The sequence below is a fragment of the Peromyscus maniculatus genome, chromosome 11, assembly GCF_049852395.1.
Source record: "Peromyscus maniculatus bairdii isolate BWxNUB_F1_BW_parent chromosome 11, HU_Pman_BW_mat_3.1, whole genome shotgun sequence".
NCBI classification, from domain to species: Eukaryota; Metazoa; Chordata; class Mammalia; order Rodentia; family Cricetidae; genus Peromyscus; species Peromyscus maniculatus.
In genome coordinates this window covers 38,022,835-38,049,671 of record NC_134862.1, presented here as the reverse complement: position 1 = coordinate 38,049,671, position 26,837 = coordinate 38,022,835, and the positions used below count along the sequence as shown (strand labels likewise).

General features: G+C 49.6%; 2 protein-coding genes across 2 annotated transcripts in view; one reads left to right on the top strand and one right to left on the bottom strand.

Annotated features, from left to right (window-relative positions):
• Nucleotides 1-16,116, top strand: part of Lct (lactase) — a 41,155-nt gene extending 25,039 nt beyond the window's left edge. Inside the window, exons 9-17 of the mRNA XM_076547296.1 lie at nucleotides 357-625; nucleotides 3,749-4,039; nucleotides 4,746-4,944; nucleotides 6,019-6,221; nucleotides 8,018-8,127; nucleotides 11,126-11,260; nucleotides 12,402-12,625; nucleotides 13,585-13,818; nucleotides 15,120-16,116. Of these exons, the coding sequence (XP_076403411.1) occupies nucleotides 357-625; nucleotides 3,749-4,039; nucleotides 4,746-4,944; nucleotides 6,019-6,221; nucleotides 8,018-8,127; nucleotides 11,126-11,260; nucleotides 12,402-12,625; nucleotides 13,585-13,818; nucleotides 15,120-15,337 (1,883 nt within the window). The 3' untranslated portion in view covers nucleotides 15,338-16,116. The remainder of the gene's footprint in view (nucleotides 1-356; nucleotides 626-3,748; nucleotides 4,040-4,745; nucleotides 4,945-6,018; nucleotides 6,222-8,017; nucleotides 8,128-11,125; nucleotides 11,261-12,401; nucleotides 12,626-13,584; nucleotides 13,819-15,119) is intronic.
• A 2,793-nt stretch (nucleotides 16,117-18,909) lies between these two features.
• Nucleotides 18,910-26,837, bottom strand: part of Ubxn4 (UBX domain protein 4) — a 32,537-nt gene continuing 24,609 nt past the window's right edge. The window contains exons 10-13 of the mRNA XM_042258052.2: nucleotides 26,457-26,559; nucleotides 25,110-25,241; nucleotides 23,218-23,417; nucleotides 18,910-21,183 (exon numbers count right to left, since the gene is read on the bottom strand). Of these exons, the coding sequence (XP_042113986.2) occupies nucleotides 21,045-21,183; nucleotides 23,218-23,417; nucleotides 25,110-25,241; nucleotides 26,457-26,559 (574 nt within the window). The 3' untranslated portion in view covers nucleotides 18,910-21,044. The remainder of the gene's footprint in view (nucleotides 21,184-23,217; nucleotides 23,418-25,109; nucleotides 25,242-26,456; nucleotides 26,560-26,837) is intronic.

Here is a 26,837-nt window from a genome sequence, read left to right as displayed (position 1 = left end):
CTTCCCCATCTCCTCTCTGAGAGGCCAGGAAAATCATCCAGGAGCATTTTTACCATTAAACTTGGGCTTTTCCTCATTTGGTTTGATTTGGTCTGATTTGGTTTGATTTGGTCTAATTTGGATTGCTGCATCGGCAGAGAGGCCTGTTGGGTGCAAAAACTTACAGACACAAAAACAAAACAAGAAGCAAAAAGTGAGAGTGAGGAGGTGGCCTGTCCTCTCTCAGGAGTCATGTGACTGTACACTTCCCTGGTTGAGGGACATAGCCTGGAAGCCAGTGCCCGCACATGGCTGGCCTTCTCGAGGCTCCTGCCTATTGCCTAACGCTTTCTTCTGCTCTCTTTGGCATAACCTAGCCTACAGGCTGGATGGCGTGGACCTTCGAGGGTATTCTGCCTGGTCCCTGATGGACAACTTTGAGTGGCTGTCGGGCTACACAGTCAAGTTTGGATTGTATCATGTTGACTTTGACCATGCGGACAGACCTCGAACAGCAAGAGCCTCAGCCAGAAACTATACAGACATCATCGCCAACAACGGCATGCCCCTGGCCAAGGAGGACGAGTTCCTGTATGGGGAGTTCCCCAAGGGCTTCATCTGGAGTGCGGCTTCTGCTGCGTATCAGGTGAGGAGTTTGACGCCCTGGGCTCACTCTCCTACATTGCTGTGGGGCTCCAAGCTTCTGCACAGTGCCGGGGAGGCGGGCACACAAGCCAGAGCCTCCAGAGGACCTGTGCAGACGTGTGTGTGTGTGTGTGTGTGTGTGTGTGTGTGTGTGTGTGTGTGTATGTGTGTGTGTGTACCAAGTACCTCCCACCGCCAAATTCAGTAAGGTCAGTTTGGGTGGGGGCTGGCTTCTTACTTGTCTTGTTGCTCTGATAAAATACCAGACAAAGAAACTGAAGGAGAAAAGGGTTGAAATTCAGGTTCACAGTTTAGGATGCCGTCTCTCGTGATACCGTGATACTGTGATGGGGGGAAGTCCTGACAGCAGGGGTCACATCCCATCCTCAGGAAGCAGAGAGGATGGATGGATGCTTGGGCTCAGCTCACTCTCTCAGTTTTATTCACTCTGAGACTCCAGCCACTGAACGGTAACTGCCCACATCCAGGGTGATTTTCCTCCTTTAGTTAATTCAGTCTAGAAACTTCTTTGTAGATTGGCCAGACAATTGTTTCCTAGGTGTCTGTAGATCCTGTCAAGGGCTGAGATGAGCATCTGAAGGGCCAGATGGGGCAGGTAGAGCCATGACAGACAGAACGTCCAGGGAGAGGCCGGCGAGCCCATCATCTCCCTGGAGGCCGCCTCCTCTCGCCCAGCTCATCTGCACAGGCAGCTGGCCCAAGTGGGCTCCGAACTCAGTCTGGGTTTTTCTGATGCTCGGACATCGGACGCCTCCTGTGTTCGTGACAAAGGAGATGAATACAGACCATAGGATACTATTACCTTTCCTCAGGAGTTGAGAGAGAACAGTGAATGGGCACGGGATGTGGCTCAGCGCCGGCATGCTGACCCTTGCCAGGCATGGAGCTCCGGGTTTGATCTCCAGTACCATAGAGAAAAAGCAATAGACAACTTGTCTGATGTGAAGTTCACAGGGTCCCTGTCCCTATCTTCTATTTTTTGTTCCTGTGATAAATACCATGACCTAGGCAATGCATAGAAGAACTAGTTTACTTGGGCTTTCTCTAGATACTTACGGCTATAGATAGTCTACGGCTGGAGATGGCCGGTCTCCAGTGCCCACGCCACCATGTGATAGTCCGCCACAGTTCCACCAGACTGACGTTTAGTAGGGAAACATCAACTACCTGTTCATTCATTCTCTGTTCAGCTCAAGGAACCCCAGGTCCCTGTCCTGTTAGGTGCTCTGGCCGACCTTACACTCAGTAGGGGCCAATGTCAAGACCCCAGAGGCTTCGTCCTGTGTGTTTCAGGCAAACAACATCAGTCCTCTGTAGCAGAATTTCTCAGCTTGGGTCTGATCAGCATGTTCTTTTTAAAGAACTCCCTCCCTCTCTTCCTCCTCCTCTCTCTTTCTCTTTCCTTCTTCTTCTTCTCCTCCTCTTTATCCAGTGGTTTTTGTTTTGGGACAGGGTCTCATCTAGGTCAGGCTGGCCTTGAATTTGCTGAGCACCCCAGAATTCTTGGGTTCTTGACCGTTCGAACGCGCTGCTTCCATCTCCTCAAAGGCCGGGCTTATGGGTGCCCAGAGCTAGGCATGCTTCGTGCGGTGCTGGGATGGAATGGCCCATGGGTCCGGGCATGCTGGCCAGGCCTCCACCAGTTAAGCCACACCCCAGCCCGGCTTCCGTAATCCCTTCTGGCACAGTGGGCTCACCTGTACCCTTTCCTCTCCAGTTGTTAGGCAGCCCTTTCTCTAGGATGCCCAGCTGTTTTTCACAGCAGCAAACTGTCTGGATGCTGGTACCCTCACCGCCCCTGGAGTATCACAACTTGTGGGTCCTCTCAGTAGTCAGAACTGAAAAACACACGGATGTACCCCACATACAGTTGTGTAAATTAACTCTTCCAGCCACCCCACTTTGCGTTTATTGATTATATACACGACAGGGTCTTATGTACACCAGGCTGGCTTCAAACTCACTCTGTAGCCAAGGATGACCTTGAACTCCTGATCCCCCTGCCTCTACCTTCCAAGTATTGGGATTACTGGCGTGAACCAACACCCCCAGTGTATGCAGTGCTGGGGATAGAGACCAGGGCCTCATACAGGCCAGGCAAGGCCTCTTCTAACTTAGCCACATCCCCCAGTCCCACACTTGGTGTGTTTAAAGCCTTGAGTTCATATCCATACATCCAGTTCAAATCTGACTCCGTGGGGAAATGCTGGTCCTTTCACTCTCCGTATTGGTGTCTCCTCCTCCAGTAGAAGTCTCTATATAAATAATCTCGCTGTGTATAAATCTGGCTTCTCACCGCCTCAGCTGGTCCTCTGGTCCCAGCCTCCTCCCCCTCTGCGCGCGCGGGTGGTTCCTATGGCGATGCTCCTTCTGGCTCTCTCCACTCTGCCCCTCTCCCAGCCAGGACGGGATGTGCATTCATGGTTAAAATGCGACATCGTCTCAGCTGCGGCACTGTACTTGTGTGTGACAGCATGTTCGCTGGAATGTTTTAAAGTAAATTGTGGTGCCTGTCTACCCACTGGACACCACAGACAGGAAGGAGTTAGGGAGCAGGAGGAGGAGGAGCAGGAGGAGGAGGAGCAGGAGGAGGAGGAGGAGGAGAAGGAGGAAGGCAGAAACAGCCAGCATGTCTGGACCACAGCTACGTCTTCCACACCAGTACCCTTGCAGTTTGCTTGGCTGTAGTTAGAGGTGGTAGGGGGCATGGAATTGTTCGCTCAGGACTTTTGGTGAGTACCCACCATCTGACAGACCCCACTGCCAGCATTAATTGGAAACTAGAATGAAATCCATCATCTTGGAACTGGGGATGCGACTCGGTTGGTAGAGCACTTGGTTCCTTTGTTACATGAGAGTTCAAAGCCAGCCTCGGCTGCGTGAGACTCTGTCTCTCCCTGTCCCTGTCTCTCTCTCACGTACAGAGACAGAGACAGAGAGATGCCCGCTCTGCACGGTGGTGTGGGCAGCCAGTACAGCCACAGAGCGCAGGGCGATGCTGCTAGGTGCTCAGGCAACTTCAGAAACCGGCGGCGGCGGCAGGGTGTGCGGAAGAGGACCTGCGTCTGGTCACACGACTCAGGCTGCCTCCTCTTGTCTCTAGGTTGAAGGCGCGTGGAGGGCAGACGGCAAAGGACTCAGCATTTGGGACACGTTTTCCCACACGCCCCTGAGGGTGGCGAACAACGACAATGGAGATGTGGCCTGTGACAGTTACCACAAGATCGCTGAGGACGTGGTGGCCCTCCAGAGCCTGGGCGTGTCCCACTACCGCTTCTCCATCTCCTGGTCCAGGGTCCTCCCCGACGGAACCACCCGGTTCATCAATGAAGCGGGCCTCAGCTACTACGTCCGCTTCATTGACGCCCTGCTGGCTGCTGGCATCACTCCACAGGTGAGGGAGGGTGCGGTCCCCCGAGGCAGTGGGGCATGCGGGGACCCATCTAGTGTACAGACAAAAGCTGGCTTTTTATTGTATTCATCTAATCTATTTTTAAGGTGCTGCCTGCCCCTCCTATCCATTTATTTATTTCTCAGACAGGATCTTACTGATTTATGTTTGAGACAGGGTCTCCTATATCCCAGCAGGCCTTTGACTCCTTGGCTGTCCTTGACCTTCTGTCCCGTCTATGTGCACCATCATGCCATGCATTTGGTGCTGGGGATGGAGCCCAGGGCTTCATGCATGCTAGGCAAGTACTCAATCGACTGAGTCCTATTGCCAACCCCCAAAACGTAGGTGTGTGTGTGTGTGTGTGTGTGTGTGTGTGTGTGTGTGTGTGTGTGTAAGTAAATCAGAACACAGCTTTCCAGGAGGACCTCTCTCTTCCGCCATGCGGATCCTGGAGGTTGAACCTAGATCTGGTTCGGTGGCAAGTGCCTTCACCGGCCGAGCCACCATCTGGGCACCGAAACGGCTTTTCAGCTTGGGTTTTGAACTGTCCATATATTCACATGGTTCAGAGTTAGAGAAGGGAGCGTTTTCTTTCCTGTCTTGGAGATAGTCCAGACCTCCCTGAGCCTCTCCACGCCAGCGCCTGTGCATGTCTCCTGTCGCTGAGGAAACGGTTGACAGAACACTGCTCTGGCTTCCCCCCCAGGTGACCTTGTATCACTGGGACCTGCCCCAGGCCCTTCAGGACATCGGGGGCTGGGAGAACGAGACAATTGTGCAGCTGTTTAAGGAGTATGCAGATGTGCTCTTCCGGAGGCTGGGGGACAAGGTGAAGTTTTGGATCACACTGAATGAGCCCTTCGTCATCGCTGCCCATGGCTACGGCAGTGGGGTGTCTGCTCCAGGTAAAGGCCCAGGGCCACCTTGTCGGCTGTTTGGGTCCTAACATTCTTAGCACGTTGAGAAGGCATGGCCAGGCGGTGTGTTGGAAACCCCACCTCCACGGGCCTGGGGAGGGGGGTCAGTTGGTAAAGTGCTTGCCATACAAGTGTGGGGGTCTGAGTTGTCTCCCCAGAACCCATGCAAAACCAAAACAGACAAACCAGGCATGGTGACACCTTCCTTCCTTAGCCCTGGGACGGCAGAGGCAGGGGCCTCTCTGGGCCTCACTGGGTGCTCAGTCTAGCCTAGTTCAGGCCCACAAGTGACCCTGTCTCAGAAGTAGACGGTCTCTCTGTGAATGGCACCTCAGGCTGTCCTCTGGCCTCCACCTGCACTCACACACGTTAGCACGTGTCCCCCCCCCACACACACACACACTTCAGTCCTGAAATGGGTTGGGGAGGTATTTCTCAAGTCACCGCTAAGTGACCTCCTGCCGCTCTGCTTGGCATTTCGACCCGAGCACTAGTTCTTGTATCCTGTGTTATTGTCGCCATTGGGTGTGTCCTGCAGTCCTGACTTCATGGTGGCCCCCTGGAGCTCCAGGATGTCAGCGTCTGAGCATTCATCATGGTAGACGTCCCACCAGAGGAGGGGGACATAACCCGACATAGATCGTACCTTGTCTCAGCCAGAGTGCGGCTGCCCACGGACAATCCTGTGGCCCCGCTTCTCTATCTTTTTTTTTTTTTTTTTTTTTTGGTTTTTCGAGACAGGGTTTCTCTGTGTAGTTTTGGTGCCTGTCCTGGATCTCGCTCTGTAGACCGGGCTGGCCTCGAACTCACAGAGATCCGCCTGGCTCTGCCTCCCGAGTGCGGGGAATTAAAGGCGAGCGCCGCCGCCCGGCTCCTGTTCCCTTCTTACAAGCACTCTTCGCTGCCTGTTCTCCTGGGAAAGACGCTGTAAGGCCGACTTCCGGTCTGCCATCCAGTAGGAGGGAGAGCTGGAGTTGGAACGGCAGTCTCCCAGGTGTCAGATCCTTCCTTCCATGCACAGAGAGCATGGTGTTTCCTGCTGACATCCCTGTGTGTTTCCAGGGATCTCCTTCCGGCCCGGCACGGCTCCCTACGCTGCTGGCCACAACCTAATAAAGGCTCACGCGGAGGCTTGGCATCTCTACAACGACAAATACCGAGGCAGCCAGGGAGGCGTGATCTCCATCACCATCAGCAGTGACTGGGCCGAGCCCAGGGACCCCTCCAAGCAGGAGGACGTGGAGGCCGCCAGGAGATATGTCCAGGTCTGTCCTCGGGGAGCTCTCTCTCCTTGGCTATCTTCTCCCCGACTGTGGAGACCAGGAATCAAATGTTTTAGATCTAAGCCCAGTTTTGCTCTTACTTGATTTTGTGAGCTTGAGGGGAATTGCTTAACTTTTCTGGTCTTCCAATTTTTCATCTGTGAACTAGATGTTTCTTACTCAGAGGTTTGCTGTGACAAAGGGGACGAGTTATAAGAGACTGGGGTTTTTGTTTTGTTTTGTTTTTAAAGATTTTATCTGTTTGTTTTTTGGAGACAGGGTTTCTCTGTGTAGCCCTGGCTGTGCTGGAACTCAATTTGTAGGCCAGGCTGGCCTGGAACTCAGAGATCCACCTGCCTTTCCCTCCAGAGCAATGGGGTCAAAGGTGTGCCCCACCGCCACCACCACCACCGAATTTATTTTTAATTATGTGTATGTGTGCCTGTGAATGCAGGAGTCTGTGGAGTCCAGAAGAGGGAATCAGATATCCAGGAATGGTTGTGAGCAACATGACCAGGGTACTGGGAACCAAACTCGGGTCCTCTGGAGAGCAGCAAGTGCATTTGAAAACTGAACCTCCTCTCCAGCCAGGGACTGAGGTTTTTTTGTTTTTGTTTTGTTTTTTGGTGTTGTTATTTTTGTTTTGTTTTAGATTTATTTATTATGTATACAGTGTTCTGCCTGCATGTATCCCTGCAGGCCAGAAGAGGGCACCAGATCTCATTACAGATGGTTGTGAGCCACCATGTGGTTGCTGGGAACTGAACTCAGGACCTCTGGAAGAGCAGCCAGTGCTCCTAACCTCTGAGCCATCTCTCCAGACCCTGGGACTAAATTTTAAGTCTTAAAATATTGTCTGTGGGCTGGCAGGATGGCCAGGTAGGTGAAGGCACTTGCCACTACAAGCCTGGTGACTTGAACTCTAGCCTCAGAGGATGGTGTTTTCTGCTGCCATCCCTGTGTGTTTCCAGGGATCTCCTTCAGGCCCGGCACTGCTCCCTACACTGCTGGTCACAGCCTAACAAAGGAAGGAGGGGGCCGGAGCGATGGCCCAGCCGTTAAGAGCACTGTCTGGATCAATTCCCAGCAACCACACGGCGGCTCACACTGTCTGTAACTCCTGTTCCGGGGATCACCCTCACACAGACACACACGCAGGCAAAGCACCAATGTTCATAAATTACAAATAAATAAATGCTTAAAAAAAGGACGGAGGCGAGAAGAGACTCCCCAGAGCTGCCTTCTGACCTCCGTGTGTGCACTGTGGCACCCGCCCCCCCTCCACATCCCACCCACAGACGCACACACCGCGCGGCCGCCGCCGCCACCTCTGAGGATGATTTTTAACAACTGTTAGCACAGGGCTGGGGAGGCGACTCGTTTGGTCGGGTTCTGGCTCAGCGTGCACGGAGCCTGCGGCTCTGTCCTCGGCATAAGGCCGGTTGTGGTGATCCGTGCCTGTGATCCTAGCGCTCCGGAGACTGAAACAGGAGGACGGGGAGTTTACGGCATCCCTGGCTACATGGGAATGAAGCAATGTCCTCCACACTTTGACTACAGGAGGCTGTAGAGCCAGACTGTAGCCATTACCTCCGGGTGCCAAGAGTTCCTTATATCCTGAGGAACTCGTTAGTGTCCCCGATTTTCTAAGTCTCCAAACAAGGGTGTGCGTCTACCCTCCCGAAGTCTAGTATAGTAGACAGATGCCAGCAAGAAGCACACATGTTCAATGAAGACCCCTGACAGGGGGAGATGCCTCTCCCATGTCAGTTTCAACAGAGATTTACCCCTCCACACAGTTTATGGGAGGCTGGTTTGCACACCCCATCTTCAGTAACGGAGATTACCCGGAGGTGATGAAGACGCGGATCCTGGAGAGGAGCCTGGCGGCGGGCCTCAGCAAATCGAGGTAAAAGCTGTGTGTGTCCATGGCAGTGAGTGGCAGTGTGAGGGTCAGCGCCAGGAGGGCACCGTGCCTAGGGCTTGGGTCTCTGCTAGGAAGATAGCGTGTGAGACTCAGCTCAGTCTGTCTGGAAGCCGCTGTCCTTGGAGTCCCCTGTCACCTCTGACTCCCACAGTCTTCCCACCTCCTCTTCTGCGCATAGGTCCTCAAGGGGAGGGAGGGTTTGAGAAGACACCCCATTAGGACGCTCACTCTGCGCTGTCCAGTTGGGAGTCTCCGTGAATTCCCGTCTACTGCGAGAAGACGCTTTTCTCCTGAGAGTTGAGCGAGCCAGTGATCCATGGGTGGGTTTGACTGGTGTGTGTTTTGCTCTTTGTTTTTGAAAGAGAGAGAACAAAGTTGGGGGAGCAGGGAGGTGGGGAGGATCTGTGTAGAGCTGGAGGAGGGGAAGACAGATTTCTGTATAAGAAACATTTTTTTTTCTTTTTTAAAGATTTTATTTTATTATATATACAGCATGTATGACTGCAGGCCAGGAGAGGGCATCAGATCTCATTCTAGATGGCTGTGAGCCACCATGTGGGTGCTGGGAATTGAACCCAGGTCCTCTGGAAGAGCAGCCAGTGCTCTTAACCTCTGAGCCATCTCTCCAGCCTGAGAAACAAGTTTTTTTAATTAAAACAAAGCAAAACTAGGCTCAGAGCCTGGCACAGGAAGGCTCCTGATGAAACAGTTGCTATTGTTGTTGTTGTTCTCCAGGATAGCCACGGGAACAGTCCCCGGAGTGCCTGGTCCTAAGCAACCCATTGCCTCACTCCGAGGACACGTTCCCAGTTCACCTCCTCTGGTTTATCACCAGAAAGCTCTTGCCTGGGGACTGTCGGGCACACGCGTTTCATCATTTGGCCAGCAGAGGGCAGTGGTGTGCAGCAGCGTCCCTGCGTCCCTGCTCTGTGGCTTCCACAGCTGCTTTTATTACTAAGGATGAGGACTAAAGGCCAGGGCAAGAGTGCTCCACCACCTAAGTGATGTTCAGAACAAGGCTGCCTGTACCAGGCTCTTTCTTTTGGGCCACCAACCAGCTCCCAAATCCCGACATACAGACTTTTTAGTTTTGAATGCTCAGCCCAGCTTAGGCATGTCTCTGGCTAGCTCTTTTAACTTAAATCACCCTGTTCATCTGCCCTTTGCCTCGGGGCTTATTGCCTTTCTTCCTTCTGTCTATCTATCTTACTTTCACGGCTTCTCTGTGTCTGGCTGGCGTCTGCCTGGCTTGCCCTGGGCGTCTCCCTCCTTCTCCTTCTCTCATTCCCTCTCCTTCTCTTTGAGCCTAGATTCCTCCTCCTATTTATTTATTTATTTATTTATTTATTTATTTATTTATTTATTTTGGTTTTTCGAGACAGGGTTTCTCTGTGTAGCTTTGTGCCTTTCCTGGATCTTGCTCTGTAGACCAGGCTGGCCTTGAACTCACAAAGATCCGCCTGCCTCTGCCTCCGAGGATTAAAGGTGTGCGCCACCACCGCCCGGCCTTCCTCCTATTTATTCTCTCTGCCTGGCAGCCCCATCTCTCCTTTCTCTGCCCAGCTATTGGCTGCTCAGCTTTTTATTAGACCAATCAGTGCTTTAAGCAGACAAAGTAACATAGCTTTGCGTAATTAAACAAGTGCAGCATAAACACATGTAACACTTCTTTGCCTAGTTAAAATAATATTCTACAACAGCTGCCTGCCTCCAAAACCAGCTGGCACTGGAGGTGTGGCATGTGGAAAGGCACAAAAAGATAGTCCCTGGCTGTATGGGGACAGACCCACAAACTCTACACTAGCTCATGTGACCAGTGGAGGATGAAGGGATCCAGCGGGTGTACACTCCTAATAGCCCTTGAGTCTTTCCGCCCAAATCTGCCGTCTCTCCCTTCTTGGGATAATGGAAATTCTGGTTTATGCCTTGTACACACACCCAGCCTGCCGGGCAAGGTCCTGCTGGGCCAGGCAATGCCAATGTGTCTGATGTACCAGTGTGCAAGTGCGCATTCTGGTCCCTGCACACGGCTTTGCTGGGCAGCCGCTGTACACTTGGGTCAGGAGTAAGCGGGTAGGGGCCCTAGGCGAGTCGGGCTCCTCCAGCTGTGACAGGCCAGCAGGGAAGAGAGGCGGCATGGGATTCTATTTCTCAGTTCCTTCAGGAGAAAGAAACTCCAAAGAGACCTGGGAGGCTGGTAGGCCTGGGGATTTCACAGCCGAGGCAGGGCACTGGTGGAGCCAGGCCTTCAGAACAAGAATGTGGGGGAGCAGAAGCTGCTGTGTGTCGGGTTACGGTACAGACAGAGTAAGAATGAGCAGATTGTATGCAGCAGAGTGGAGAGGAGCCTGCTGCAGGAGAGCCTGGGCCACATGGAAGCCAGATGGGGCCTCGGCCTTGAGGCCACCAGCTGAGGAGCTGATACAGCTCTCTCCAGAGACAGAAGGGTTGAGAACACCAGTCCAGTGAAACAGCCAGAGTGGAAAAGTCCTCATATCCAACATTCAGTTCTCCAAACTCCCGTTAGTGAGGACAGACATGGAGGGCACCTGAGTAAAGCCAGCCCGGGAAAGCGCAGGGTCAGAGGGCGAGCCGGGGGGAGGCAGGTGACGAAGACTGAGTTTACGAGCATAAAAACAGAGTTCAAAGGCAGTTACCTCAGACACGCTCTTGGTTCTCAAGTCTGTCATACATGGCAGAAGTCAGAATGTCTGAAGAAAATGGGGCGGGGTGGGGACAGCCTGCGGGAGGCTTACACAGGGCAGTGAGGCCAGCGGCCGAGTGGCTCTGTGGAGAAGGGATGTGGCAGCAGCAGGAGCACCTCCTGAAGGGCCTGCCTTTCCAGGGAGCTGTTCTAGTCCCAGCCGAGTGCCCGGAGTTCCGAGTGCTCCCCTGAGTGCTCCCCGCCCTGTCTGGACAGTCTCTCTGCAAAGTGCGATTCTTCCTGACGCTTCTTCCCCTAACGGCTCCCTCCTCCCAGGCTCCCGGAATTTACCGAGGCTGAGAAGAAGAGGATCAATGGCACCTTTGACTTTTTCGGGTTCAACCACTACACCACCGTGCTGGCCTACAACCTCAACTACCCTGCGGCCATCTCTTCCTTCGATGCCGACAGGTAAGGTGACCGGTGGGGCACCTGAGGCAGAAAGTGCCCTTTGCCCAGCTTGGCCTCAGGTCTGCTTGGCCTCAGAACGTACCTCACGGTATGTATGGACACCGGGGTTTGCTTGATGGCACTTGATGGCAAGTGACAGGCATCCCACACTGAACTGCCGTCCGCTCCCCACACGCCCTTGGTGTCTGTGTCAATAACAGGCCACCCTGCTACACGTGCGCTATGTAAATAGTGCATGCTCAGGGCGGGAACACTGGGAATGACAGTGAGAAATTCCTGCACGGATGACTTCAGAAGTGATCTAGAGGACACCATCTATGGTTTTCATTATTATTTGTCATTGTTATTTTCTTAGTTGCAATTTATGTATTTAAACAGCAAGGGTTGTATGTATACACATAATCTTTCTGTACCTTTTGGGTATGTGAATGTTGGTGTGTGCGGAGCAATCCTCCTGTCTCCACCTTCCCAGCACTGGGGTTACAGGCAGGAACGGCCATGCCCAGCCTCCCCCTTTTTAAAAACATGGACTCGTGCTTATAAGGCAGGCACTTTACGGAGACACCTCTCCAGCCCTTCTTTTGAATCCGCACCAAGCATCTTTCTGGTTCTTTCTTTACAAACAAGCCTTGTGTCGGCCACCCCTACTTGGAACCAGAGAGTCAGACCCCTCTGCTTGCTCCGTTAGAGCCCTGCAGTTCTGAGACTGTTTCCCCAGAAACCTCCACCAGAGCCTATGAGACGCGACAGTCAGTTCAGCTAAGTGGAGTCCAGAACCGCGAAGAATCTGGGGATGGAGAAGTCTTTGTCTACGGAAACACAGGGCTCGTCAGATACTTGAGCTTTGCGTCTTCCCCCAGCCGGCATTCCACACCATGAACTCTTCCCCTTCCTCTTCCATCATTCCAGAAGGGCCAGGGATGTGGACATTTGGGGTGGTCATCATCTGATGCCCATCACTACACAGATGAGGACCTCCAGAATGGGGGTCATTAACTGGACGTAGGACTTGGGGACCATTCTCTGAAGGTAGCACTGACATTTCAGCAGGACACAGGACCCCGGAAGGTTAGGTGCCACAGCGGAGACCACCCCCTGGGGCTTGTAAGCAAGACCTCATCTTCACTTTGTGAACTTGCAGGGGAGTCGCCTCCATTGCAGACAGCTCTTGGCCAGAGTCCGGCTCCTTCTGGCTGAAGGTGACCCCTTTTGGCTTCCGGAGGATCTTGAACTGGCTGAAGGAGGAATACAACAACCCTCTAATTTATGTCACAGAGAATGGAGTCTCCAGACGGGGGGACCCAGAACTCAACGACACCGACAGGGTCTATTACCTCCGCAGCTACATCAACGAAGCCCTCAAAGGTGAGAGCGCCCGCCTCCACCCTGCCGGGCCCAGGAGCGCCCTTTCCTGCTGGAGCACCCGGGTCTGTAGGAGGGCAGTCTGGCACCCTCAGGACAGTCATGAGAAGGCCCTTTGCTCGAAGGAGCTGGAGCATTTGTTGGAGGCTAGAACCTGAGGTTTTTTTTCCTTCCTGGACTTGGCCACCCCCAGCAGATAGAAGCCACTGCCTGAGCTGGCTGACCTTAGCTCCGACCTGGGTCCTCTGCAGCCTGTGGTCTTTCTTGCTCTTGGGCCTCTCTGCACAGCCAGGGTTGTCTGGTGGCCGCCTCCAGGGCCTTTTGTTTCCAAGGCAAAAGGACCGGGAAAGTAGCAGTTGGTGAAGTCTCGGTGTACAACCCTGAGAGCCGAGTGCAATCCCAGCCACCGTGTGCAAAGCTAGGCATGGTGGTGGGTGCTAGAGAATGGGGCTCTGGTTGCCCAGCCTGGCCTACTTGTCTCAAAGAACAAGGTGGACAGCAGCTGAGGCTCCCATCTGGCCTCTACATGCACCCACACATAGCCCTCACGTGAACACATAGCTACAAACTGTGTGTGTGTGATATATATGTAAACCCCGGCCCCACTACAGCCTAGGAAATGGACCGGAGGCCCTATCACAGCTCAGATCTTTAGTTCTGCACACCCCTGCCTCTCCATGGGTGGGAGTATTTCCAAGTCCTGACTCAGACCAGTCCTCTGAGCTACAGAAGCTGGGAGATCAGCTCAGGCTATCCAAGTTCCATTCAGAAGCGAGCCTTTTTAGAGATACCGACGGCCCTGCGTGTCCACTAGAGAGGACCTGCTGGCTCTCAGGAAGGGGCCTCAGAGATGGAACTCACTCTGCAGAGCAGGACAGTGGGGGCAACTACGAGCCCGGCTTCCGGAGGCCTGGCACACAGGTGTCTTGATGTGACGTGTTCATAGCAGGCCTGTGTTTCAGCCACTGTGCAGGATAAGGTGGACCTCCGGGGATACACGGTGTGGAGCGTGATGGACAACTTCGAGTGGGCTACAGGCTTCGCAGAGAGGTTCGGGGTGCACTATGTGAACCGCTCTGACCCGTCTCTGCCAAGGATCCCCAAGGCATCGGCCAAGTTCTACGCCTCTGTTGTCCGCTGCAATGGCTTTCCTGACCCTGCACAAGGACCTCATCCTTGTCTCCACCAACCAGAGGGTGAGGTGGCTCTGGGAGGGAGGGGGAGCTGACCTTCCCACCGCCTTCTGCCTTTCTGTCCCCTTCACTCATTAGCACGAGCTCCAGGAGCCTACAGAGACTCCACAGAGCCTGTCTCCCCCGGGACTGGGCCCTACTGTAGGAAGGAGATCTAGATTCCTCCAGTCCTACCTCTAAGGCACTGTGGCCCTTCCTTGAGAAGGGCAGAGGCTGCCAGGCAGTTACTAGGTCAAGTTAAAAGGTTGTCTAAACACTGGGGCTGTTACTTACTGGGTGACTATAAACTATAAATGGCCATGACAATAAAAGACCGTTAGCCGATTCAGGCTGCAGTTTAGTTGCCCAGAGTGATGCTTGAAACGGGGCTAAGGATGCGCCTTAGTTGATCGAGAGCTCACCCAGCATGCCCAAGGTGATAGGGCTCAGTTACCCAGCACCACACCAACAGGGTACAGTAGCTAGCATAGCCCTGTAAGCTGAGTACCTAGGAGGTGGAGGCGGCAGAATTTGAAGTTCAAGGTCATCCATGGCTACCTAGCTAGCTTGAGGCCTGTCTGGGCTACGTGAGACCAGTCTCAGGGGAAAGGGTATGTGGGGTGGGGTGGGGCACAATGAGATGGCTGTGGCTCAGTCGGTCAAACGCTGTGGCCGAGTACAATACTAGGAACAGGAAGGGGAACAGAGAACTCCTGAAGTTGTCCTCTGCCTCTCCATGGGCATCATGGTATGCACACGCACACAATCATAAAACACAACACAACACAATGGGCTGAGAGACAGCTCAGCGGTTGAGAGCACCGCTCTTCAGAGGACCCGGTTCAGCTCCCAGCACCCGGAAGGCAGTTCACAACTGTCTGTAACTCCAGTTCCAGGGCTTCTGACACCTTCACACAGACATCCATGCAGGTAAAACAGGGAACAGAAAATAAGAATAAACAAATTCATTAAAAAAAGCACAACATGGGGCTGGAGAGATGGCTCAGAGGTTAAGAGCACTGGCTGCTCTTCCAGAGGTCCTGAGTTCAATTCCCAGCACCCACATGGTGGCTCACAACCATGTGTAATGAGATCTGGCACCCTCTTCTGTACACATAATAAAAATCTTAATAAAAAACACAACAGCGAGGGAGACCCATGATGATACACAGTGTTGAGTGAGCTTGCTTTTGCTGTGTGTGTTTCGGGGGTGGAGTGGGGGGTGGGGGGTACTATGCAGCCTCTGGACTGCAGGGATCATCGAGACCCTTGCAGAGTGGTAGCTAACAGTGCCAGAGCCTGAGCCCCCCATTGTCCTCTCCTAGATGCTGGACCGACTGCCAGCCCTGTGAAGACGGAAGTGCCCTTCCTGGGGCTGATGCTGGGCATCACAGAAGCACAGACAGCGTTGTACGTACTCTTCGCCCTTCTGCTACTTGGGGTCTGTAGCTTGGCCTTTCTGTTATACAAATACTGCAAGCGCTCCAAGCAACGGGAAACACAGCCAAGCCAACACAACCTGAGTCCAGTTTCCTCCTTCTAACAGTCTCCACCTCCTCACTTGTGCAGAGATGCCCAGTTTCTTTGGACAGGTAGCCTGTGGGCACAGACGACTCCTGCCCACAGTGGACCTCCTCGTCAAGGCTTCCTGCACTGTGGGAGACGATTTCCATCTTGAAGCTTTTCACGTTCTCACTTGAAATGAAAGCATCTTCAGCACTGGGAATTCTCCTGTGGACTCTGAGACCTGCCAAGTACCCCTGTGGAAATGCAGAGACCAAACTGTCTAGCGGTTCTCTGCGTTCATTTCAAGGTGTGATGGTAGATTCCTAACTAAATAAGTAAACATAAAGCGCAGGTCTAGCCATGATAGCCCATGTCTGCCTATAATCCTGCACTCAGGAGGCACTCCAGTTTGAGGCCAGCCCCAACCACGTCGTGAAACCCTGCTTCGGGGTGAGAGGGAGCAGGAGATGGGGGCAACAGAGGTCAGGGACATAGCATGGTGGCAAAACACTTGCCTATCCGATTCAAAGGTTCAATTCCTAGCCCCTCACCCCCAGTTTCTGGCTAATTTAAAAAGATTATTATGTGGCTAGAGAGAAGGTTCAGCAATTAAGAGCACCCACCGCTCTTCCAGAGGACGACCTGAGTTTGATTCCCAGTGCCCATGTGGCAGGTGGCACTGTTGGTAACTCCAGCCAGAGGATCCAACGTCCTCTTCTGGCCTCCCTGGAAACCAGGCATACGTGATGCACAGACACACGTGCTGGAAAAATACCCACACCCACAACAATAAAACTTAAAAATAAGTAAGCGTGACTATGTCTGCAGTTCTGCTTCTTACAGGCATCCTAACCTGCAGTATTTCCATAGAAACTTCCTACCCAGGGACTGGAGACGTGGCTCAGCAGTTAAGAGCTCTGACTGCTCTTCCAGAGGGTTTGAGTCTCAGCAGCCATACCGCAGCTAACAACTGTCTGTAACTCGAGTTCTAGGGATCCAGTGCTCCCTTCTGGCTTCTGTGGGCACTGTATTCATGTGGTACACAAACATGTAGGCAAAACACCCATCCATATAGATTGTCTTAAAAAACAACAACCCTATCCAAAGGTTCTAGGACTAGCTTGGCAGTCAGGAACTTTTAGTGAGCGCACATCCTTTTTCTTTTGATAGGAAAAGCTGCCAAAGGGAGCAAAGGGAGTCTGGTTTTGTGTCTTTTGAAAGAGGGCATCACTTGCTACCCTTGGCTGCCCTTGGCACTCTATGCAGAAAAAGCTAGCCTTGGATTTTGGGTTAGCTTTTAATTAGGCCCGTGCTTGAGAATACAGGGATTACAAACATGCACTACAATACCCTAAATGTGGGTGCTTCCAAAACTGGGTACTGAGCCGGGCATTGGTGGCGCACGCCTTTAATCCCAGCACTCGGGAGGCAGAGGCAGGCGGATCTCTGTGAGTTCGAGGCCAGCCTGGTCTACAGAGTGAGTTCCAGGAAAGGCGCAAAGCTACACAGAGAAACCCTGTCACGAAAAACCACAAAACTGGGTACTGGGCATTTCTTGAACAGAAAGATTCATGATCAAATGTTAGCAGCTGGAGTTAGAGAGATGGCTCAGCAGTTAAGAGCACTTGCTGCTCTTGCAGAGGTTCTGGGTTCAGTTCTGTGGACCATGATGGCCTACAATTATCCCTAACTTCAGTTCCAGGGGATATGACACCATCCTCTGGCTTCTGCAAGCACCAGGCAGCAAGTAGTATGTTTATATACATTTAAGCAAAACATTCATACACATGAAGTAAAAATAAGTCTTTAAAACATAAACACTAAGAATATTAGGATAGCCAGGGGGTGGTGGCGCACACCTTTAATCCCAGTATTTGGGAGGTAGAGGCTGCTAGATCTTTGAGTTTGATGCCAGCCTGGTCTAGAGTTCCAGGACAGCTGGGGCTATACAGAAAAATCCTGTTTCACACCCCCACCACATGCAAAGAATATTAGAATATGAAACTCAGACTTAGGTTTTGAAACGGAAAGATATCTGTGAGACCGAAGACCTAGAGGATAAAAAGAAACACACTGTCGGGGCTGGAGAGATGGCTCAGTGGTTAAGAGCACTGACTGCTCTTCCAAAGGAACTGGGTTCAATTCCCAGCACCCACATGGCAGCTCACAACTGTCTGTAACTCCAGTTCCAGGGGACCCTCAGACAGACATACATGCAGGCAAAACACCAATGCACATAAAATAAAAATAAATTTAAAAAAAAGAAACACACTATCTGACCGTGTACAAAAAATAAAGCAGGCCCTTGAGATTGCTCAGCAGTCTCAAGTCTTACGACCTGAGCTTGTTCCCAGGACGCGTTCGGGGAAGAACTGATTCCCACATATTATCTCTGACCCCCTTCCTTCCTGCCCTAACTGTAACAAAAAACGGTTTTAAGGAGGCTGGAAGACTGCTTAATATTTAAGAGTGCTTGTTGCTCTTGCAGAGGATCTGAGTTTTGTTCAGTTTCTAGCCTGTAACCTCAGGTCCATGGGTTCTCAGACTCTTCTGGCTCTGGTGTGCACATACCCATATGTACATAAAAAATAAATCTTGAAGAATAAAAAAGATTAAAGGACAAAATATTCACAGCATATGCTGGTAAAGGGTTTTCTTACGTGCACAGAGTTTTTACAAATTAGTAGGAAAAATATAGAAGTAAAACTGGAGGACAGTTTCAAAACAGGTCAGCACTGCCAGGAGCACGGAAAGACCACCTCACTAGTCATGCTGCAACCTTCAACCCCAGCCCTCAGGGGCAGAGGAAGACAGATCGCTGTGATCCACAGCCAGCCCGGTCTAGTGAGTCTGCGCTGAGACCTGTCTCAACGCCCCCTCCCAAAGTCCACGTTCGTTCCAGCTGAACAGTGCACATAAATTCAACATTACCTCCATCTACGGTGTTGACAAGGATGAGGGATGCACAGATGGCGAGGGGTCCAGTCTCACACTGATGGGAGAGTACGTCAGTTCCTACAGCCTCAGAGAACATCTGGCATCCTTCATAATCTAAACCGCAAATATCATTTAAGGTAACAAACCATGTCCCATGGGTCCACTTCCTCAGTCAGAATACAGCTCCCCTCAGGGTGTTTGTACACAAAAACCAAACAGGCCATTTTTGTTTTGTTTTAGAGATAGCGTCTCACTGTGTAACCTAAGTCAGCCTGGAACTCACTGTGTAGAACAGCCTGGCTTCAAACAGAGATCCTCTTGTTTTTGCCTCCAGGCTGGGATCAAAATCTTGTGTTACCACATCTGGCCTAACCAAGAAACTTTTTTTCCCTTCCATTTTTGGAGACAGGGTTACACTGTGTAGCCCTGGCTGTCCTGGAACTCAGAGATCTGCCTGCCCCTGCCTCCCAAGTGCTGGGATTAAAAACATGTGCCATCACTGTCTGCCTCAAACCAAGTAATTTTTAATACCCATGGAAGAGAACCAATGGTAATCAGTTGGGTCCTTGCATTCAGCAAACTGCTCCAGACAGGAGTAAGACTGAGGCAGCCAGCTGTGTGTGGACAGGTCAAGATCTTCGAAACTGTAAGGAAGGAGAAAGATGCAGGGTAGTACATACAATATGATCCCATTTATTTAAAAATAAAGATTACATATTTGCTTATATGCATAAAATTTTTCTGAAAATTACATTAGAAATTATTAATAGAGGTTACCTCTGGGGAATGGTAGTGGGGTCCAATGCCAGGAGAGAGACACCATTTTCTCTATTTTGGAGCTTTTGAACCATGTGGACTTTTTAAAGAGATAAAGCTAAAGAGGAACCCTCTACCAAAACATGAATTATGTACATTTTAAGATTTGTATTTAATCTTCTTCAAGACAAACTGACTTGAGGTACTTAATGTTTTTCCAGGATTCATACCCACTTGACAAGTATTTTTTTTAAAAAAATCATATATTGCCTCGCTATTGTGGAGACAGGATCTTATTCAGCCTAGGTTGGACTTGAACCTGTACCTGAGGATAAACTTGGTACTCCTGCCTCCTCCTCCTCCCAAGTGCTCGGATTACAGCATGAGACACCACCCTAGCTGGCTGCATTTTAGAAGACTGGATTTTAAATGAGTCAGTTACTAGAAATTTTTGAAAACTCACATTTTTGTTGTTGTTTTTGAGACAAGGCTTTTATCTTGTAGCCTTGGCTGGCCTGAACTTGCTATGTAGACCAGGCTGGCCCTTAAACTCATAGACTGCCTCTGAGCACTAAGTGCTGGGATTTTAAGTGTGAGCAAAACTCTCTTTAAATAATGTAAATATGATCAATGCAGAAGACTGGGAAAATTCAAGAGTACAAAGAACTAAGACATACAGCCATCCATTAACAATGTTTTCTTCTTTCTTTACATACTCGTTAACTCACACAAAACTTACTCACAAAGTGGGACTCATCCTATCCTACGCTAGGTCTCCTACCTTTCTTGTTTTTCACTAACACACAGCAGGCATTCAGTAATATGGCAAGTGCTGGATTAGTATGTACCGTTTCTCAACAGAAATTACATCCACAGAGAGCATTTAGTTGTTTCCAGTTTTTAAGTTAAACTAGTAATTAGGTCTAGACATAGCTAAACTTTTGCAATGATGATCACTACTTAGAAAAAGTTACTGTGTCAAAGCATGAGACATTTGAAGTTTCTGGGCATGTTTTCAGAAGGGTTCTGTTGTCCCCAGCAGCTCAGCAGCTCCTGCTTCCGGCCAGCACACCGTCCCACAAGCCTGCTATCCCACAGGGTTGGACAAAGTCCTTCCTCCTCTCACAGATGCGGCGGTCTTCTCTGACATGCGGTCGTCAGGTCTCACCCATCACGACTTTTAGAGGAAGAAGCAGGAAGTTAGAGAATGTCTTCCGAACTCAGGAAGAACCGCAGTGAAGGAAGGTGTGTCTGCTCTTCCCTAGTCCTACCCTTGGGTCCTGAAGTGTGATTGCTGAATGGGAAACTTCAGCACAAACGTGAGTGTGCACACGAGGCTGCAGACTATCCATCCTCATCTGTTTGGCATCGATGAGAACAGATCATAAAACAACAAATGCCTCAGTGACCTAGGACACGTGGGACCTGGTGTCCGGAAGATCCAGAATCCCTGAACTCTCTATTTTAAAGGAAGCATAGCCAGTTTTTTGCTGACATCTTCAGGGCAGCGCTGGGAGAGAGAAAGTCAGACAAAAGTGACCTTGATACAGCCCTGGACAACAGAAAGATGCTTACAGCAAAAATAAAATTATTCTCATTTTTGGAAAAAATTTTTTATTCAAGGTTTAAGTAAGATCAAAACTACAAGATTTTGTTTGCAGCTGATGAGTGCAAAGAGAAATGCTAACCATCATTATCGCCTGATAGCTAGTGGAAGAGCTCTAGGGTCAGATACCCAGTGACACACCAATTACTTTGTGTGGCTTAGAAGTCTTGCAGCAAAAAGTATTCTAAATGAAACACTGGGCTGGAAAGTTTGAGCAGGAACTGGTAGATGGCTGAGCGAGCAGCTGGTTACCCTATACAAGGACCTAGCATCCAGCTAGTTCCTATTTTGACTTTTTCAGGTTAAACAACTTGAACTCATAACCTCTAAGCAGAAATAAAGAGTGTACCCATGGTCTGAAAACATAAGCAGCCCCACTGGTCCAGCAGAAGCTGGAGTGGCCTCCTGGGGAAGCAGTGAAGACTGTCCCCCTGTGCGCGGCGATCTACATCTGCTGCGTGGAGTTCCCGTTCCAAGTGTTGTTCTCATCTTCGCCATCGTCTGGAGTCCTCAGCCTGTATATCTTCCCTTCCTTTTTAAAGTCCTCCCCACGCTTCTCCAGCACTCTTTTTCGGACTGGTTCCCTGGTATGGCAGAGGAGGAAAGGGGAGGTGACACAACCAGACAACACGAAGCTTTTTCTTCACACTTCTGCTGATAGAGGACTGGGACCGGCAACCGTATTTTGTTTTTAGCTCAACAATGAAGTCTATGGGCAATATTTGTATCTCTTCCTGCAATAATTGATTTTATTAGCCTTTACTAATTTAATCTCCTCAGTTCTGTAAGTCAACCAGTCAAATCATGTCCATTTTCCTGATGACTTACTAAACCTCAGAACATGATCATTTGCTAGCTAGATTTCAAAACCTCATACAAGCGGACACACATACTAAGATATAACTTACAGACCACCCTAGAGGCTATACAAAGCTCCGGCTGTACCTTAACTCCTAGAAATGGCCAGTCATTTGCAATCCTTTCAAAACCTTTACAGTGACTTACAACCAAGAACAAATAAGACTTCCTATCTGGAAACAGGAAGGAAAGAGTCTAAATTTAAACAATTATTTGTTTGTTTTTGTAGACAGGATCTCTCTGTAGCCTCAGCTGTCCTGGAATTCTCTCTGTAGACCAGGGTGGACTTGAACTCACAGAGATCTGACTGCCTCTTCCTCCCAAGTGCTGGGATTAAAGGCATGCAATGCTGCCACTACCACCCAGCAAGTTTAAAGAATTTTATTAACAACAGAAAATGAAAAAATAGTGGAACACGAAGCCTTACCCTTTCACAGACACATTCACTCTCTCCTCTGCCTCAAATTCAAGTCCCTTTCCCTCACTTGAGAAAAGTCTGAATGGTTCCCTTGGCATCCTATTCCATACTATAGTAATCACAGAATTAAACATTTCCACCTACTCTTCAGCAAGACTAAGGATGTTATTGATCTTGTGGCCTAACACTCAAGATATAGGCCATATCAGTTAATCCCAGTATTCACACACATCACCAATCACACAATCAGTGAAACACTGGACTAGGTGTCTCCAGACAGCAGAGTAGTGGCTTCCAGGGCTGATACAATGTCTACCATAGGCCCAAGAGAAGTGGGAGTGTAGTGAGTAACTGTACCCTAGTACTAGGGAAATGGAGGCAAGAGGATCAGGAGTTCAAGGTCACAGACAGTGAAGAGGCCAGCCTGAACTTCTCAAAACACCTCACCCCTGCAAGACCAGCGCTAACAGAGCGTGTTTAATGAGAATAAGCACTGTCGGATGGTGGCCCCCTCCTCTTCTGGACAACACTTCCTGTTAACCCATTTAGATCACGCGTCAGAGTACAGGCTACAGCTACCAGTGCTGTCTGTACAACCAGATCTCCGCTCTGCAATCAATTAAGGCCAAAGTAAGGTTAAGTCAGTCTCAGGGCATCATTTTTCTTCTTCTTGTTTTTCATTTCCCGTTTTGCTCAGGGTTTCACTGTGTAGCCTAGAAAGGACTCAGATTCATAATCCCCACCCTCCACCTGCCTGCCCACCAGGTTCTCAAGTGCCAGAGATTACTATGGACCCTGACAAGTCTGGCCATATTCAAGGGAGTATTTAGTTTTTCAGTGTGATTTTCTTCTGAGTGACGCAGACAAGGAAATCAGCCAGTAGATTAAAGAAAGCTCAGACTAAATTCCTGTAAAGAAATGATGCAAGACTAAGCAACTAGTGGCATTGTTTTATGCAAAACATGGCTAGCAAGGCGGCCAGGTGTGGTGGCACAGACCTTTAATCCTAGCACTTGGGAAACAGAGAAGGGAGGAAGACACCAGGCTGTGAGTGTGATGTCAACCTGACCTACATAACAAGTTCCAGGCCAGCCAGGGCAACAGAGAGAGACCTATCTTAAAAACAGATGGACAACAACAAAACATGGCTACATGGCTAGCCACAAAGAGAGTACAGACTGGGAAGAAACACTGTATTAGTAATGACGGAATAGACAGAGCTCACTGACTGGGGAAAAAAGAGGCAAAGCAGATTTTTTAGCAACTTTTTTCTAGCAAGGAGCAAGAGGCCTACTGGACATGACCTGGGTATTTGACCAACAGAGAAGACCAGAACACATACCTTTTCTCTGACTTGGTGGATGACGCAGGGTTGGAAGGCTCTGTGGGTGTGGCTCTTGCTGACCTCTGTGCAGGAGGATTACTAAATAAAAAATTGCTAATCAGTCTCCATATGGCCAGGAATGGATAAAGCACCGTCCCCAGTAACGTCCAAAGGTCTCTACTGGAAGAGTGGACAATGGATGTGGCTGGCCGTCCTGCCTAGAAAGGAAAAAATTAAAGGTAAACAAGCAAGTAAGGACTACATCAGTACAACTGAATCACACTTAGATGCTTCTTTTATCTGGAAATGAGACTCTACTGACTTTGTCTCAATGCAAGGGAGTAAAAATGATCATCTTTTACTACTTTCCATGTGCCCACGAACTTGTGGGGACTCCCAGAGCTGTCTGTCTGTCTGTCTTTGTTTCTTTCTATTTTTCGAGATGGGTCTGGAACTCACTCTGTAGACCAGACTGGCCTTGAACTCATAAAGATCTGCCTGCCTCTGCCTCTACCACCCAACTACTGGGATTAAAGGCATGCACCATCACACCTGGCTAATTTTACTTTTTAAAAAGCAATTAATTTTATGTGTATATGTGTGCCTGAATGTACATATGTGCATCATGTGTGTACATGAGCCCACAAAGGTAAGAAAAGGGCATGGGATCCCCTGCAACTGGAGTTACAGACAGTTGGGAGCCACCATGTGGATGCTAGAAACTGAACCCAGGCCCTCTGCAAGTACAGTCAGTGCTCTTAACTGCTGAGCCAGCTCTCCAGCCCTTATTTATGTCCCGAGACAAGCTCTCAGAGTGTAACTTACTATGTGAACCAGGCTGGCCTTCAACTCACAGAGAGATCCACCTGTTTCTAACTCCCATGTGTTAGAATTAAGGAGGTGTGCCACACACTGGGCTGAATCAACTCAAAAAAAAAAAGGAAAGATTTAGTCTTCTTTTATGTGGATTAATGTTTTGCCTATATATGTGTACTACGTGTGTCTGGTGGCCAGGGTGACCAGGAGAGGACGTCAGAGCCTTTGGACCTGGACAGCTGTGAGCTGCTGTGTGTGTGCAGGGAACTGAACTTGTGTCCTCCAGGAGAGCAGCACCTTCTCTAATTGCTGAGCCATCTCTCTAGCCCTGAACCAACTGTTTTTAAGAAAAGTCAACTTTGGCAAGAAAATTAACAACTTTGATAATAAAAGTCTCACTACCTAGAAGAGAAAGGCTTAAAAAAAAAACAAAGATTAAGATTTCAAATCCAGTGAACACCATGAAACCATTCTGCTCGCAGGGCTGCTCCAAGGGTGAGGCCCCTCTAGTTTAGAGCAGGAAAACTGTACTGACCAGGACAAAGACTCGGCTGGCACTTCAGGTCGGACCCTGGCAACATCTTAGCTTTCTGAGCCTCTTTTCTCCATGAGGGATCAAAGTGCTACACTCATTGGGTGTGATGGCACACCCCTTTAGTCCTGGCACTCAGAGGCAGAGGCAGGAAGACCTCTTTGAGTTCAAGGCCAGTCTAGTCTACACAGTGAGCTCTCAGACACAATAAGACCCTGTTTCAAAACAAAAAACAAAAAAAAAAGCAAGCTATACTTGAAGAATTCAATGTTTGTTTTTTTATGTTATACACATATTTTTAATATGGTAGACAGTAGAGTCATAGGCTAACAGTCCACAGAGAAAACAATTCAATATTTGTTTCCCTCTGTTCACTTTTTTTTTTTTTTTGCGTACTCAACAGTTGAAAATTCAAAGGCTCACAAAACATTAGCACCACAGATTTATGAGACAGAATAAATGGCACTGTAAACGGATCCAATTTGGCTACTTTGTGTTTTCGTTACCCACGGCCTTCTCTCCTGTCAACTGTAGAGCGACCAAGCCCAGGGCTGGGGCTTACCGGCAGCAGCACCACGGAGGCACTGGGGGCCAGCTCCAGGTCCAGCAGCTTCCTCTTATAGTCTTCTTTGGTGAACTCCCTCCTGGGAAACATGGTTGCTAGAGAAAAGTTACCATAGGTGTTGCCAACAGTCTGGAACAGAGAAGTGAACGTGAAACCTTAGAAAAGGTGCCTTTAAAAAGTAAGCTACTAACACTATGCAGCATTTGGGAGTCTAAAATGACTGCTAAAATCGCCTTAATTTATAAAGTACAATTAGACATAAATTCAAAAATCACTTAGCAAAAAAATTGTTTTAAGAAGTAGTTGAGGGGTTGGGTTTTTAGCTCGGTGGTAGAGAGCTTGCCTAGCAAGCACAAGGCCCTGGGTTTGGTCCTCAGCTCCGGAGGGGGGGAAAAGTAGTTGAGACATACCAAATCCAAATGGTTTAAAAGCTTTTAACATCTAAAATATGACCACTGTCTCGCTGCGGGTAAATGGAGGCTGTGTGGGTAAAGAGCTCTCCTCTGTGGACAGCTAGATGGCTCACTGTTCAAAGTCCCTGCTGCCGGGCCTGACAAACGAGTCAGGTCCCCAGGGGGAGAACTGACTTCTCCAGCTGTCCTCTGACCCCCACATGTGCTGTGGTGTGCACATGCCTCCCCCCCCACCCCCACAGTACTCAAAACACGCCACAAAGTGGCAGCTGTGCCTTTAAGCCTAGCAGCAGCTGGGTCTTCACTAGCATTTGGCTTTTCTGGGACACAATAGTCAGAAATAAAAATAAAATAGGAAAAAACGGTATCTGTAGAATATGCCGAAATGGGTTTGCCTATGTATTAAGGCGAAAATGGCATTGTGGGTTTTTTTTTAATGTATTTGGAGACATGATCTCAGTGTGTATGCCGAGCCATTGCAAATTTTTGATAAGAAATATGATAACAATCCAAGTGTGTGTTGGTGAGTCATGAGCTTAGTTTTCCAAATGCACACCATAGCATTTCAGTCATTAAAATTACATTTTAATAATAGGTCAATTCTTCTTATGAATGTAATATGTAGTCAAGTACACATCCATTGGGTTCATGTACTTTTTTGTTGTTGTTGTTTTGGTTTTTTTTCAAGACAGAGTTTTTCTGTGTAGTTTTGGAGCCTGTCCTGGGTCTCGCTGTCCTGGGCTGTCCTGGCCAGACTCTAATCAACCATCAGAAAACAAGAGAAACCACCTCCTTTCCAGGACAGACAGGTCCTCCAATAATTCCTCTTGTTAATTAAGTGCAGTAATAGAATTTTCCTGAGCCATTTTTCTGCTTGGGAACTTGTCCTGAAAGATTTTAATAACCCACACATCTGTCGTTATAAACTCACCTGTGCGGCAAACTGCCTTGCTTCTTCTAACGGAGCATCGGAAGGAAACTGATTTGTAAAGGAAGAACCATCGGGCAACCGGAACTGAATTCTTGCAACAGTGCTAGGAAAAAGTCAAGCTGAAGTCAGCACCTTCAACTGCAGATTCTCAAGCAGCGTCGTTGACCACCAGACAAAGGGCTGTGAGACAGGTCAGGACACCGGGAAGGAGAGACTGACTCCCCTAAGCGGTCACCTGACCTCCATGCATGCACATGGTGTCCTGCTCCCACCCTCCCTCCCTCTTTCTTTCTCCTTCAATTCAGCTGAGAGTAGACATGTCCTTTTTGAGGCAGGCATGATGGCTCTTGCCATGCTAAAGCCTGTCAACCTGTAATCCTA